This window comes from Salvelinus alpinus, chromosome 18 (genome assembly GCF_045679555.1).
Source record: "Salvelinus alpinus chromosome 18, SLU_Salpinus.1, whole genome shotgun sequence".
Taxonomy (NCBI): domain Eukaryota; kingdom Metazoa; phylum Chordata; class Actinopteri; order Salmoniformes; family Salmonidae; genus Salvelinus; species Salvelinus alpinus.
This window is the reverse complement of record NC_092103.1, coordinates 39,638,272-39,654,360: the sequence shown is the minus strand read 5'-3', so window position 1 is coordinate 39,654,360 and position 16,089 is coordinate 39,638,272. Positions and strand designations below refer to the sequence as shown.

The 16,089-nt window shown below is 41.7% G+C and overlaps 2 protein-coding genes across 4 annotated transcripts in view; both read right to left on the bottom strand.

Annotated features, from left to right (window-relative positions):
- Nucleotides 1-10,471, bottom strand: part of LOC139544316 (F-box/WD repeat-containing protein 2-like) — a 29,732-nt gene extending 19,261 nt beyond the window's left edge. The window contains exon 1 of the mRNA XM_071351294.1: nt 10,453-10,471. The gene's annotated coding sequence lies outside the window, so the exon portion shown is untranslated. The remainder of the gene's footprint in view (nt 1-10,452) is intronic.
- LOC139544315 (zinc finger protein 271-like) lies at nt 353-6,217 on the bottom strand. 3 transcript variants are annotated; one of them, XR_011668844.1, is made up of 4 exons: nt 5,781-6,217; nt 5,290-5,449; nt 1,507-3,414; nt 353-937 (listed from the first exon to the last, which is right to left on the bottom strand). XR_011668844.1 is itself a non-coding variant. In XM_071351286.1 (3 exons), exons 1-3 carry the CDS (start codon nt 5,907-5,909, stop codon nt 1,643-1,645), a joined length of 2,061 nt encoding a protein of 686 aa, XP_071207387.1. In that variant the 5' UTR covers nt 5,910-6,217; the 3' UTR covers nt 1,121-1,642. The 3 variants fall into 3 exon arrangements, 2 of the variants coding, with proteins under 2 accessions (XP_071207387.1, XP_071207388.1); XM_071351286.1 differs by lacking the exon at nt 353-937 and having other exon boundaries at nt 1,121-3,414; XM_071351287.1 differs by lacking the exon at nt 353-937 and having other exon boundaries at nt 1,121-3,414; nt 5,296-5,449.
- Nucleotides 10,472-16,089: the final 5,618 nt, after the last annotated feature.

The window sequence follows — 16,089 nt, the reverse complement described above, 5'->3', positions numbered from 1 at the left end:
TCTCTAGCCCACCGTGCAACATATTTACAGACCTGCGTCTGCCTGTTTCGCTATGCTTTTCCCACTTTGGAGGGTACATTCGTGGTTGGTGGACCGTTCTGATAAAAAAATTCGTTGTTTGCTATGGTAGGTTCGCTCAGGCAGGATGAAAACGACTACGTCGACAATGATCCTTTGCTAGTTACGGTCAATTCCACCATGAACAGTAGCAATTATTTTCGCCCGGTGCCTTTCAGCCCCAATAGTGTATTTCAAATTTTTCCGGCTTCATGCTCCATAGGAGTACGTGACTAACGTCAGCACTATCACCATCTACTGGTTTTAATGTCTATGATATTGACAGGCTGATTAGCTAGGACAAAAAGGTGTGAAAGACAGATTTGAACGCAATTGTTAGATACTACCACCCCATTCTTAAATTCAGCAAACGTTGCGTGCAAATCTGTCACACCATTTTGTCCTAGCTAATCTGCCTGTCAATATCATAGACATTAAAACCAGTAGATGGTGACAGCGCTGACGTAAGTCACGTACTCCTATGGAAAACTCCTGATGGTGCATGAAGCATTTGAAATGCACTATTAGGGCTAAAGGGCACCAGGAATTTTTATTTATTTATATATATATATATATATATATATAATGTATGGGTTCGTTCATGTCCTTCGAGAGCTTGCCTAAGAACAAATTTCTTTTCACACACACACACACATACATACATATATATAAAATCGCTACGGTTCATGGTGGAATTGGCCGCAACTATTCCAGATATAGGCTCGGACGTCGGAAGTGTCGTCAAACAGGCACCGGTAGACAAATAACTCAGAACTCTGACCTACTTATAACACCTCACAACTCAGTCAGGAGAAATGATATACTCACCGCAGTGGATGCTGGTGGGCAGAGCTATAGGAGGAAGGGCTCATTGTAATGGCTGGAATGGAAAAAATGGACAGCTGTCAAAAAAACATATGGAAACCTCTTGACTCTATTCAATTTATTTCATTCCAGCCATTAAATGAGCCCGTTCTCCTACAGCATCTTCCACCAGCCTCTACTGCACCAACACCTGAATAAGTGTCACCAAGCTGTCCTGTCTGATAGACAAACTGCAAAGTTCTGATATTTGTATGTGTTTTAATGATCTTTACACAATAGAAAAAAATATATTAAACAGACAATTCAGCAAACTGTCAAAAATAATGGGCTCATGAACATAAACCCTGGATCTCCAAGCATTACCTCAGGCACACACCTCAATTCCTAAACAGCTAACCTTAACTCCTAAAAAATTTGTAAACCAAAAAAAATAAAAGATAAGCTTTGTAGTTTAGCTGAACAGAAATAAAACAAAAGTCAAATAGGCTCTCCCCAATGTGAGCATGCCTCAAAGTAAGAGCAAACTAGGATGAGGCAATAGGGGCTCTGGGTTGTGAGGAGCAAATTTACTTGTGCCTGGGTTGTGAAATGTAATATGACAGCTGAGGCACTCCAGAAACTCACCCCAGAACTTTTCACCCTGCTGAATACATCCCTGTTGTTCCTGATGTCTGAATGCAGGAAGTTGCCCCACTGTGAATGATAGAGATTATATCACTGAGTCTACATCACAGCAGCATTAAGGCAAGCACTCCTGTCTCTACCGCATTTCTCCTTTTCTACATCTGAAAGTGCGGTCAGAAGATTTGTTCGACTGATCGTGTGTCACTGCCACACCATTACAGCTATGGTTTTTGTAGTGTCTTATGTCAGAAAAGCCCTTTCCACATCTCTTGCAATAATAAGGCCTAACTCCAGTGTGGACTTGCATGTGGGCTTTGACGTTGTTGGCTTGGCCAAAACCTCTCCCGCAGACGTCACATTTGAATGGCTTCTCTCCCGTGTGGACTCGCTCATGCCTTTTGAGATTGGTGTTGACTGCAAAAGTCTTGTCACAATAACTGCATTTGAAGGGCTTTTCACCTGTATGGGTTCGCTCATGTCCTTCGAGAGCTTGCCTAAGAACAAATTTCTTTTCACAGTATTTACAAGTGTAGGGCTTCACTCCACTGTGAAGTCTCATGTGATAGTCAAAAGTATGTTTATAGGCAAAGGTCTTTCCGCAAATGGAACAAGAGTATTGCTTTTGTCCTGTGTGAATTCGTTGATGGTTTTTCAGAGTTAGCATGGAACTGAAACCGTTCAAACATATGTCACAACTGAATGGCTTTGTTGAGGTTCCCGGTCTCTTGGCGGTTCTCTCTCTCGTTCTCTCTTTTCTCTCTCGTTCTTTCTGCTTCTCTCCTTCAGCTGTGTGCCATTTTAGATGGTGTCGTCTCATTAGAAAATTGTACATAAAAGTCTTCCCACATAGGTCACACATAAATGGTTTGGTTGCCCCATGACGGTGCATGTGAGCTTTTAAGAGGGTGGACTGAAGGTAGCTTTTCCCACACACTTTACATTTGTATGGTCTCTCCCCTGTGTGAAGCACTTGGTGTCTCACAAGGTTTCCTTTATGGCCGAAAGCAGCTCCACAGGTCTCACATGTAAATGGCTTCTGCCCTGTATGGATTACCTTGTGCTTTTCAAGGCTGGATTTAGTTATAAAGCGCTTACCACACTCTGAGCATGAATGCGGACGTTCACCTGTATGTGTTCGCATATGATAACTCAGGCCTCCACTCTGTGTGTAACTCTTCCCACATACAGCACAGCTGTATGGTTTTTCACCGGTGTGGATTCTCTCGTGCTCGATAAGCAGTTTCCTTTTTGTGAAACCCTTTCCACAAGTCAGGCACTTGAACGGTCTCTCCACTGCATGAACAAGTTGATGTCGTTTCAGATCTTTTTTGGTAAAGAATGTATTTCCACAGACTTTGCAACTGAGCGTTTTGTCTCTGTGACGCAACATGTGATGTTCGAGCTGCTTGGACATTGTGAATGTTTTGCCACATTGACCACAAGCGAATGGCCTCTCTCCTGTGTGAATTAGCTTGTGACGTACCAGCAAGCGATTCCGGCTGAAGGTCTTGTCACAATCATCACACTTGAAGGGTTTTGTGTGAGTTAGCGTGTGAGATTCCAGCGACCCTTCCTTGCTGAAGGTCTTTTCACAAACATCACACTTGAAGGGTCTTGTGTGAGTTAGCTTGTGTTGTATCAGCCGTTTGTTCTGGCTGAAGGTCTTCTCACAAATATCACACTTGAAGCGTTTGGTTTCTTTGGATCGTGTCCCTTTAGTATTGCTGTTTTTCTGGCTTTCATGGCTGTCTCTCCCGTTGCCCTCTGGCATAGCAGCTCTCATATGCTCAACGTTGGATTCAGTGTCTCTTGGGGAGAGGTCTGTATTCAGTCCATCTGTGTCTCCCAGAGAGGAGTCATTCTCCAATGAAGATGTCTCTGTGGGTTTACCGCAAAAATTTGCAGGACCTAAAGATGAAAGGAATATGAGTAATATACATATTAGCCTATAGATCTCCTGTTTGTGTAGCATGAGGCATCTTGATGTACAAATAAACCAGCTGAACAGGACACTTGTCTAATTTAGTTAGTCAAATAAGTCTACCAATATATGGCAATTAGGGTTGGGCGATATTAGAAACGTATCAGATATCGAAGATGATTGACAGCCATCGTCGATGCCGACGACATTGTGATATGACAGACGATGTATAGCCTATTTCAACTTGACTGGCACCCCGCAGTAATGAGCCAACCGGGTAGCCCACAGCAGGACCATGCCAAGTAGCCTATTATTTTGCTATAGACTGCATAACATATTTCAATAAATATGTTAAAAACAATTTACAGAATGCAAGAGAATGTAGACATAGCTAAGATTTAAATCAAAGCAGCTCTAACGGTCCAGTAAAAAATATATTTTTTCCATCTCAATGTCGGATGATCTGGGCCCTGTAGCCTAATCCTATTACATTTGTATTTATTTTATAGCGGACACTCGAGTCTATTTTAAAAGCCACATTTTATATTTTCTGTCCATATATGAATATGACTTCAGTTTTTATGCATGCTGGCTTTCTCTCATGATCAAACCATTAATTTATCTAACGGTCTTCTATGCTCTCAAAGTTCTCAGTTGTTTTTAAATAACCCCAAAACATGATAGGCCTAAGGTAATAATGAGAGCGGTAGAACAATAGGAAAATAGATACATCTTACAATAGTTTGAACAAACCTTACAGTTGAGCAAAGCTTAGTCTACTATAAAAGAAACACATGCATCCCCCTCCTTGCCGTTGGGAACCAAACGCCAAATCCTACTAATTAAAATAGCCTATCAAAAGCTATGCAGAGTATTTCCCAAATAAGCTATTATGTTATGTACTGAAGTATCAGCTTTCAAATGGGAACTGAAAGTCAGTCTATATGAGACTCTTTATCACAGCTTTATTTTGAATGACAAATATTAGAGGCAACAAGTGAGATTGAGCAAACAATATCAAAATGGAAACATTTAATGATTAGTCAAAAGAACTTACAGCTGAGCAAAGCTTCTGAAATAAATTGTGTAGTGTACGCCCTTTTCAATGATAATAGGAGTATAGAAGCCTAGGCCTAATAAGAGAGGAAGATAGTGCAAAAATGTGAATCATTGAATAATTATCCAGTTCTGGGGACAGCAGAGTTGCAGCAGGGCTCTGATTCAGAGGGGTTGTGTTAAATGTGTTAGACACATTTCAGTTGAATGCATTCAGTTGTACAATTGACTAGGTATCCACCTTTCCCCCCTTGGTGATTTAAAAGGCGCTATATGGTCAATCCGTTATCTGTATTGATGTTCAGCATTTATGGTGATTTGGCCTCTGCAGAAGCCAGGGCATTCATACGCAGAGCTGTTGTAAAGGAAGTTTTTAAGGAAGTGAGTTTGTGTTTATACAGGACCTCCCGCCCTCATCTACTGTCAACAGGAGCCCTCCGAATTTACAAAACATTACAGGCGCACAGCGATGTGGTATGGAGCTCGATTTGGCCGCTGTGTGCCACCGTGGGTTGCGAAATTACGCCCAACAATCCAGGGCGCCTCCGACCACATTTCGGATCAAGCATAAATTGCATCTTACAACACGTCACAATATGCACAGCCAGCGAGGCTCCTCCTTGACTGTCACTTGCATTACCGCGCACACACACGTTTTACGTGTCACTGTTCCAACAAAGAGGAATAGGTTACTAAAAAATGTTTTTTCATGTTTTATGGGTACTTCATCACGATAAGACAAAGGTTGACATCGCCCAACCCTAATGGCAACGTACATTTGTACATGAGCGTTAAAATAAGCATACTTTTACCAGGCTGTGTATTGTTTTCAAACAACTGGGTCATCTGCTCGACCTTGGTCTTCAGTTTCACGTTCTCATTTTGTAAACTCGAGGAAGCCACTAGGAATAGTTGGCAGATTTTACGAATAGCCTCTCCCGTCACCAGATTCATAATTGTGCAAAACTGTGTAAAGAACAGGGAAAAAAACACGTTACCTAAGTAGCCAGCTTGCCATACGTGCTACATCAAAGATGTGAAACCAATAACGTTCGCCAACAAGCTTAGCCGAGGACTAGCTAGCTTGATAAGCAAATTGCATGAAGCTAACGTGGCTAGCTTACTTTGACAATTACATTAGAGATGATCATATTTGGTTAAACACCAACGTTTGATAAACGATCTATCTACTAGACAACGTAATGCAGCTAACGTTAGTTACCAGTAAATGTTGGTGCAACTTTAGCTAACGTTAACTTGTGCAACTCCGTAACGTCATTAGTCACGCTGTACTCACCTCTCTCTCCGGATTGTACGAGTTTGGCACGACGCGCAAAAATGGACTAAATTCTGTAATTACCGTCTCGACGACAACGGCCATAATCGATGTTGTTTCTAACTGAAACATATTGTAAGCTGTAGCCATTTTGCCCTCAGACTCATTCGCATAGAATAAGAACCAAGCTAACTATATACTGTAGCTACCTAGCATGCTGCCAGCAATGTGAAGCTAGTCAGATATGGTCTTGTCTCCGCCCTAACAGAGTTGTTGTCCCAAAGGCGGGAGGGAAGGGTTTTGTCTAGAAGGGATATAGCTTTTGTCAAAATTGACTTTACGTAGCAGGTTAGAACGTACACCGCAGATAAGGAGAATTAGGTCATGATTAGCTAAAAATGCACATTAAAAAATGTGACTTTAAATTAACAAACTGTATCCAAGACCGGAAGGCATGCGTTCTTGCATGCCGCCACCAACTGTGTGGGCTGTGTCCGCCTACTGTTCTGGAGTGTGAATTCATTTCACTTTGTGACAGAAAGGGGATAGGGAACAGGGAATAAAAAATATATAATCATTTGGGGGGTGCTTTGTACTTGTCCTGTTTTTATGTGTATGTGAATAACTCAGGTCGGAGAGTTTGGTAAAGTTTACTCAGGTATAACATGTTACAGGTCACTACTTCCCAATCAAATAAAATTTTATTTGTCACATACACATGGTTAGCAGATGTTAATGCAAGTGTAGCGAAATGCTTGTGCTTCTAGTTCCCGACCATGCAGTAATATCTAACGAGTAATCTAACCTAACAATTTCACAACAACTACCTTATACACACAAGTGTAAAGGAATTAATAAGAATATGTACATAAAAATATATGAATGAGCGATGGCCGAACGGCATAGGCAAGATGTAGTAGATGGTATAGAGTACAGTATATACATATGAGATGAGTAATGTAGGGTATGTAAACATTATATAAAGTGGCATTGTTTAAAGTGGCTAGTGATACATTTATTACATACATTTTGCATTATTAAAGTGGCTAGAGATGAGTCAGTATGTTGGCAGCAGCCACTCAATGTTAGTGATGGCTGTTTAACAGTCCGATGGCCTTAATAGAAGCTGTTTTTCAGTCTCTCGGTCCCCGCTTTGATACACCTGTACTGACGTCGCCTTCTGGATGATAGCGGGGTGAACAGGCAGTGGCTCGGGTGGTTGTTGTCCTTGATGAGCTTTTTGGCCTTCCTGTGACATCGGGTGGTGTAGGTGTCCTGGAGGGCAGGTAGTTTGCCCCCTGTGATGCGTTGTGCAGACCTCACTACCCTCTGGAGAGCCTTACGGTTGTGGGCGGAGCAGTTGCCGTACCAGGCAGTGATACAGGCTGACAGGATGCTCTCAATTGTCCATCTGTAAAAGTTTGTGAGTGTTTTTGGTGACGAGCCGAATTTCTTCAGCCTCCTGAGGTTGAAGAGGCGCTGCTGCGTCTTCTTCACCACGCTGTCTGTGTGGGTGGACCAATTCAGTTTGTCCGTGTGTAACAGATGTATAGTGTACTCTCCATGCGTTGTGTTTTAAAATAATAAATCACTTCGGCCAGTGGTCCCAGTTGAGCATCATTTATTTCTGCTGTGGTTAAATGGGAAACAGCACGTTAGTTGTGCAGGACTTAACAGTGATGATGGCTGTCGATGGCAAAATCCCTCGCATCACATTTTCATACTGGGTGAACAAAATACAAAAATACAATACAAAATATAACATGTGTAAATACCTGTGATTAAATGGGAAACAGCACGTTAGTTGTGCAGGACTTAACAGTGATGATGGCTGTCGATGGCAAAATCTGTAGCATGAAGACAACTGTGTTAGCCGTGGCTTATGTGACCATGACATCGGTGTATGCTAGCTAACACAATTATTTACAGCAATCATATGCCAAAGCACATCCCAGAAAGCCCCTCAATCCCTAACAGGTACCATATAACCACACATGTATAAAATCAGTAACGTACAGCAAATTTGTACACATTGTAAAATAGAAAATAGAAAACAGTATTCAGAACGTGACCTACCCCTCGCATCACATTTTCATACTGGGAAGACCTGACGTTCGCGATCTCCCCCTATCTGCAAGCGGGGCCAATCACAACACCCCTTATTGTCATCAGAGTTGAACTAACCAATAAGAATGCTTGAACATCAAATACACATTTCTTTAGAGGCAAGTGGAAACATAACCAACCCTGTTACACGTGATGTGTACGCCGAGGAACTTAAAACTTTCCACCATCTCCACTACTGTCCCGTTGATGTGGATAGGGGGCTGCTCCCTCTGCTGTTTCCTGAAGTCCACGATCATCTCCTTTGTTTTGTTGACATTGAGTGTGAGGTTATTTTCCTGACACCACACTCCGAGGGCCCTCACCTCCTCCCTGTAGGCCGTCTCGTCGTTGTTGGTAATCAAGCCTACCACTGTAGTGTCGTCTGCAAACTTGATGATTGAGTTGGAGGCGTGCATGGCCACGCAGTCGTGGGTGAACAGGGAGTACAGGAGAGGGCTGAGAACGCACCCTTGTGGGGACCCCGTGTTGAGGATCAGCGGGGCGGCGATGTTGTTACCTACCCTCACCAGCTGGGGGCGGCCAGTCAGGAAGTCCAGGACCCAGTTGCACAGGGCGGGGTCGAGACCCAGGGTCTCGAGCTTGAGGACGAGTTTGGAGGGTACTATGGTGTTAAATGCTGAGCTGTAATCGATGAACAGCATTCTTACATAGGTATTCCTCTTGTCCAGATGGGTTAGGGCAGTGTGCAGTGTGATGGCGATTGCGTCGTCTGTGGACCTATTGGGGCGGTAAGCAAATTGAAGTGGGTCTAGGGTATCAGGTAGGGTGGAGGTGATATGGTCCTTGACTAGTCTCTCAAAGCACTTCATGATGACGGAAGTGAGTGCTACAGGGCGGTCGTCATTTAGCTCAGTTACCTTAGCTTTCTTGGGAACAGGAACAATGGTGGCCCTCTTGAAGCATGTGGGGACAGCAGACTGGGATAAGGATTGATTGAATATGTCTGCAAACACACCAGCCAGCTGGTCTGCGCATGCTCTGAGGACTCGGCCGGGGATGCCGTCTGGGCCTGCAGCCTTGCGAGGGTTAATACGTTTAAATGTTTTACTCACGTTGGCTACAGTGAAGGAGAGATGCTATCGCATGGCACGCAGTACCGGAGAGCCAAGTCTAGGTCCAAGAGGCTTCTAAACAGCTTCTACCCTTAAGCCATCTGAACATCTAATCAAATGGTACCCAGACTATTTGAATTGCGCAACCCCCCCCTACACTGCTGCTACTCTTATTATCTATGCAGTCACTTTAATAACTCTACCTACATGTGCATATTACCTCAATTACCTCAACTAACCGGTACCCCCTGTATATAGCCTCGCTATTGTTATTTTACTGTTGCTCTTTAATTATTTGTTACTTATAATTCTTATTCTTATTTTTGTTGGCGTTTTGTATTTTTTTAGTGCCATTGTTGGTTACGGCTTGTAAGTAAGCATTTCACTGTAAGGTCTACTACACCTGTTGTATTAGGCGCATGTGACAAATACAATTGATTTGATTTATCTCTCTTTCAATGGCGCCCTGCTCCGGAGAGCAAGGCAAGTCACAGGTCTTGTCCCGAGGCGTGTGGGGTCGAACGCCCACTCCCTCTGGATAGAAGAGACACAAAAAATCATCACGAGCCCATTTCGACTTACTTTCACCGATTCAACAGTCCCCAAACTCTTCTCCACCCAACCTGACACCACATATGGATCAGCCAGAAGGCAAGGATACATTTTCTCAAAAAATGTGATTCCCAACGGGCCAGAATAATCTTTGTCATCATCAGGGCAAGGCTCCAACTTGACGGTCTTCCACACCTGCCACCGCAGGTAATTCATCCAAACTTTTGTCAGGTTCAATTTCTGAGCTACCGGATTACGTTTTTTGCATTTGTACATGACGCCAAACTTTCTCAACGCACCGCTCCCCGCTACACTCAACTCCTTTCCTCAACGCACCGCTTCCCTCAGCTCCTTTCCTCAACGCACCGCTTCCCTCAGCTCCTTTCCTCAACACACCGCTTCCCTCAGCTCCTTTCCTCAACGCACCGCTTCCCTCAGCTCCTTTCCTCAACGCACCGCTTCCCTCTACTCTCAACTCCTTTCCTTTTTCCTCGCTGCTATTTCCACATGGGAGAAACCAATTTCCCTCTTGGCCCAAGGGTGACACTGATTTTGAAGTCGCAGGCTGGTTAACCTCACCTCGCCCGCTACATTAAACTCCCCTTTGACCTCCTTCCCTATGAGAGACCGCTCCATGTTGGGTGCTGAACCTGGGCCTCCCATGGGAAATTCTCTAATGGGCTGAGGGTGACACTGATTTTAAAGTGGCAAACAGGTCTACCTCAACATCTCCTACCTTTTCACTAGACTTGATTACCCCCATCAAAACCATGCAATTTAAACGTTACTACGAGCCCACCTGTGCATTGATTGCCTTGCGGCGCTCTCATTGAAAGTTACATGTTGCCCATATCGAATGCATAATGTTTAAAACCATATGGTAACTTTAGTGGTAAACCTACAGTATTTACATGGTGAAAGTCATGCTATCACTAACCAAATATTGTGTTAGCTGTTCTTACCCTGAAGTTTACTTAGAGCTGCAAGACAAAGCGTCTCACTTCCTGGTCGTCCAAACGGCAGTGCAACTTTCCATGCGCTCAAACTTGCACCACCAAGTTTAAAGGGAAGGCCTAGTGAAAATCATGTTACTGCGGCATAAATATTGAATCATCTATTCAGCACTATTATGACATTAATGTTGTGTAAAACTAATGTTAAAAACTTTGAATTCACTACCTTCCTAAAGAAATGCACTTTTTACTCCCTGACACCCAAAAGTACTTGATATATTTTGAATGCTTAGCAGGACCGGAAAATGGTCAAATTCACACACTTATCAAGAGAACACCTGGTCATCCCTACTACTTCATCTGGCAAACTAAACACACCTGCTTTGAGTATAAATTGTCTGAGCATTGGAGATAGCCCCTGGCTATCCGTAAATAAAAGGAAAAAAATAAAATTATGCCGTCTGGTTTGCTTAAATATAAGGAATTTAAAATGATTTATACTTTTACTTTTGATACTTAAGTATATTTAAGCAATTACATTTACTGTTGATACACAAAACTAAATACTTTGACTTTTACTCAAGTAGTATTTTACTGAACTTTCACTTATACTTGAGTAATTTTCAATTAAAATATCTTTACTTTTACTCAAGTATGACAATTGAGTACTTTTTCCACCACTGCCAGGATTCTTCATGTTACATTTAATCGTAATTTTTTTTAAACTACGGAGTCCACCCACTCTGCCCTTACGTTATAAAATACATTTTACTGGAGGAAAGGAAAAACCCACACTCACTGAAATATTCTTTACGTTTTATTGTCTTATTCTTTGCAGCAGAGGTCAAAACAAACTGAAGCGTTTTGGTGATAGCCTTCGTTAGCATTTGGAGAACAATAGACATCCACCCATATTTATAGAGGATGGCACATTGTAGTACTGCTTCTTTCTTTTTTGTCAATCATTATTTACGTTCATTTCTGTTTCCCACAAGAGCTTAACAATAAATAATAAGCAAAGAAAAAGCTCACCTGTTGTTCACAGGCAGCAAACTAACAGGAGTTCTAAGGCCTCTAGGGCTCTCTGTAAGGCATGGATATAATATGACACTCTGTAACAGCAACTGTTCTCTATCCCCTCCTCTGTTAAGTGGCTGTACAACTTCTAAGCCCTGGCACCGGTTGGCACACAGGTGTGACTGCCTTAAAATGTCTGGCTACAGGGGATTTATTTCACCAGTTCTGATGTTGCTCTTGTGTTCTGTAATACGAACTTTTGTTGGATAATTGTGTTTCTAAAGTACATAATGTTACACAGGACAGCTTATTGACCCCTAAACCTATCCCTCCTAATGATCAACCTACTGTATTTGTGTCCACTAAAAAGCATTGGTATGTTCTGTTTATGGACACCTCTGCAAGCAGGGCTTTTCAGAATATCACTCCAGTCGATTTTGAACGTGCTAGAAACCTATTTTACCATATGTGTACATTAGTACGCGGTAAATTGCCGCGTACCGCTCCGGCCGCCCAGAGTGGTCCGCCCAGAGTGGTTCGCAACATAACAATTAAGTATATAAAGGTCTGGTTATTAAATGGGTAAATAGTTTAATCCAGTCTCCATTTCATGAATTTATTCACAGGTAAATAGTAATATGCTCTAACATTTCTAAAAACCAGTGTTTTTCTTTGTCATTATGGGGTATTGTGTGTAGATTTCCCTCAATCTACACACATTACCCCACAATGACAAAGTTAATTAATTTTGCACATTTCTAAAATAAAAAAAATAAAAAAATTAAATATGAAATTTACATCAGTATTCAGACTCTTTACTCAGTACTTTGTTGAATTATCTTTGGCAGCAATTACAGCTTTGAAGCTTTGTGTTTTTTTGGGGGTTTTGGCTACAAGCTTGGCACACCTGTATCGGGTTCAAATTTGGGGAGTTTCTCCCATTCTTCTCTGCAGATCCTCTCAAGCTCTGTCAGGTTGGAAGGGGAGCGTTGCTGCACAGCTATTTTCAGGTCTCTCCAGAGATGTTTGATCGGGTTCAAGTCCGGGCTCTGACTGGGCCACTCAAGGACATTCAGAGACTTGTCCCAAAGCCACTCCTGCGTTGTCTTGGTTGTGTGCTTAGGGTTTTTGTCCTGTTGGAAAGTGAACCTTTGCCCCAGTCTGAGATCTGGAGCAGGTTTTCATCGAGTATCTCACTGTACTTTGCTGCATTCATCTTTCCCTCGATCCTGACTAATCTCCCAGTCCCTGCAGCTGAAAAACTTCCCCACAGCATTATGCTGCCACCACCATGCTTGGCATTCAGGCTAAAGAGTTCAATCTTGGTTTCACCTGAAAGTCTTTAGGTGCCTTTTGGTAAACTCCAAGCGGGCTGTCATTTGCCTTTTACTGAGGAGTGGCTTCCGTATGGCCACTCTACCATAAAGGCTTGATTGGTGGAGTGCTGCAGAGATGGTTGTCCTACCGGAAGGTTCTCCCATCTCCACAGAAGAACTCTGGAGCTCTGTCAGAGTGACCATCAGGTTCTTGATCACCTCCCTGAAGAAGGCCCTTCTCCCCTAATTGCTCAGTTTGGCCGAGAGGTCAGCACTAGGAAGTGTCTTAGTGGTTCCAAACTTCTTCAATTTAAGAATGATGGAGGCCACTGTGTCTTGGGGACCTTCAATGCTGAAGAAATGTTTTGGTACCCTTCCCCAGATCTGTGCCTCGACACAATCCTGTCTCGGAGCTCTACGGACAATTCCTTCGACCTCATGGCTTGGTTTTTGTCATGTCCAATCATTTGAATTTACCACAGGTGGACTACAATCAAGTTGTAGAAACATCAAGGATTATCAATGGAAACAGGATGCAGCTGAGCTCAATTTCGAGTCTCATTGCAAAGGGTCTGAATACTTATGTAAATAACGTATTTCTAAATAGCTGTTTTCACTTTGTCATAAGGGTATTGCGTGTAGATTTATGAGGAAAAACATTTATTTAATCAATTTTAGAATAAGCCTGTAATGTAACAAAATGTGGAAAAATGAAGGGGTCTGAATACTTTCCAAAGGCACTGTACATGCAGACACAGCAGCATTCAAAGACTGGAGTTTGATACTCCTGGTATTGGATATGACTGAAAAAGAATGTCTCACAGACATTCATACCTGAACCGCACCTTTATTTGCCAAGGTAGGATACATGATCAGTGAATATATTCAATGTACTGGCATCAATGTGAGGATCTCATGCTTGGCAATAACTACATGTATATACAACTTGCACCCGTGGCACAATAAAGTTATATTATATTCTACTCAATCCATTGGCTTCATTGATGCCATTCAGACTGTTTTAAAGTCGATACAACCGGCTATGATAGCTGAGGTTCATAGCTAGATTCTGAACTAATATTTATACCAAACATTTTAGGGTCCCTACACAGATCGGCTACATAGCCAGCTACACATCCATACGCATACAGTTATTTTAATCCTCCACTACACAATAAGCAAGAAAATAGTTAGTTAGCTATGTTACTTCAGCTGCATTGCATGGCAAGTATCAGCAAGGCAAGCTTACAAAATTGTATGCAATTTCAGTAAATGCTTTAGCTAGCTAGATTCTTTACATCCACTGTTAAACAAGACAACCTGGTTTGGTGGTTTTCTCAGGAGTCCCGAAAACATTCAACAACACAACTTACAATTTCATAACCTACTCAATGCCCATCAAGCTAGCTGGCTAATGTTAGCTAGTCAGCTAGCTTGCTAAATAGCGATTTTCGTAAGTTAACTTTATGACAAAAAATATATAAATAATTGTTTGTCTCTACGTTAACTAACATATTCCTCTCGACTGTAAATGTTTTGCATGATTCCTTATTTAAGTGATAATGCCCTCAAAGCCGGTGTCTGGAGGATATATTGGTACGGGTTCGCCTCAGGCCGGCAAACTGTGCCAATATATCCTTCAAACACCGGCTTTGAGGGCATTATCACTTTTATACAAAGGGTTACCAACATATTCAAATAATGATTGATATATTTTCATTAAAAATGTTATTTTGATTAATTTATTCATACTATTTCATCCTTCCACAAGATGTAGTCCCGACACAAATCTAGGGTTGCTAGAGACGCGACTACTGTTCCATTGCCATACTGGCTGGCAACGTTCTTATTCCTTCCTCATTAGCCATGCCAACTACGGATAATTTAGTCATCAAAATAACAGCCAGAATAACAGCAAAGTAGCTGCATTTGCATAAACTGTTTTCTAGTGACATTTATGGGTGATTATGCAACTTCGGGCACTTTGGCCATGCAAACTTTCAGCAATTAAAACTTATTCAAACACCATTTTACCAGTATTGTACTCTTCTTTGATTTGTCTAGAAACTATATCTGATAATGGCTGCGATCGTACTATTCAGGAATGTATATATTTTTGTCATTTTTCCCAGACAGCAATAAACAAATGTCATTTCCATCACGTCATTAAACATCCATTTTAGTTGAAAATTAAATATCAAACAGTTGATTTATAACGGATGTCTTATACATTTGTACATGAACTTGTATTGAATATTATTTAAAGAGATTTTTAAGGTTTTCCTAATATTAATAATAAAACGAGGCGTGAATGTATAACTTACCTTGGTGACAGCTGAAAACATTTATTTATCATAAAAAATAAGATATTTCCACCCAACCTTTTTGTGAGATTATGATAACAACCATATGATTTCCATATCTAAAACCAATAAATGAATGTAAATTATACATAATATATTCATTTATCTGAAAATATGGGTTGTGATGGAAATGACAAGGTGTGGTGGAAATGACAAGGAGTGGTGGAAATGACATCTATGTAAAAAAAAAAAACGTATCAAAACAATCTTTTATTGCAAACATTTTGAACAATAACCATTGTTAAACATTTCATTAATATAAGACAAAGTAAGATTCCAAAACACTGGAACTAGCACTTGAGAACAATGTGTTACAGATCCTACAAATATCAATTCTAGCACATATATAGAGGGAAGAGTTAACTGAGAGCTACACATGTTTTATTTAATGTATGATTTTATGCCCTGCTTTGTATGTACTGTATAGTGAGTTTCCAAGTGTATCTAAGGCTTAGAAAGAGAGCCAAGTTCCTCCCAGACCAAGGCATCCAGCTCCATGTGCCTTTTGGTCACTGGGTGGGGCTCAGGGACAAGTCCAAGCACATGCTGTGGTCTGTACCATATGATGTCGTCTCTCATTGGCCAAAAACAACGGTAGGGGCCAATGCGACTCATGGTTTTCACAAAAGCACCATTCTCTGCGTGAACGTCTTGCACGATACCAGGGTAAACGTCGTGATCATACTCAACCACACACCACTTTCCAATCAATGCTTCACTTAGATCTTCAATGGGCTGGATGGTGCTTTGAGATGAGTTGAATTTTCCATCTTGGTCTGCTTCAGTTTTTTCAACCAGAGTCACAGTCTGTGGGCTGAAACAGCTGCAGTGATGTGGAAAGGAACAGAAGCAACTGAGTATCTGCCAAGTTATCTCCCCTGGACTGTCGGTGACCATCTGGAAACACAGGAAATTCAAAAAGTTACGCACATTCGGAATATGTAATCATA

Bases quoted from the DNA above. Each gene is read 5' to 3' on its own strand.
- LOC139544315 (XM_071351286.1), bottom strand. From the start codon at position 5,909: ATGGCTACAGCTTACAATATGTTTCAGTTAGAAACAACATCGATTATG. The intron at 5,450-5,780 runs GTGAGTACAGCG...TTCTTTACACAG, and splicing joins CGTACAATCCGGAGAGAGAG to TTTTGCACAATTATGAATCT. The intron at 3,415-5,289 runs GTATGCTTATTT...TTTCATCTTTAG, and splicing joins CAATACACAGCCTGGTAAAA to GTCCTGCAAATTTTTGCGGT.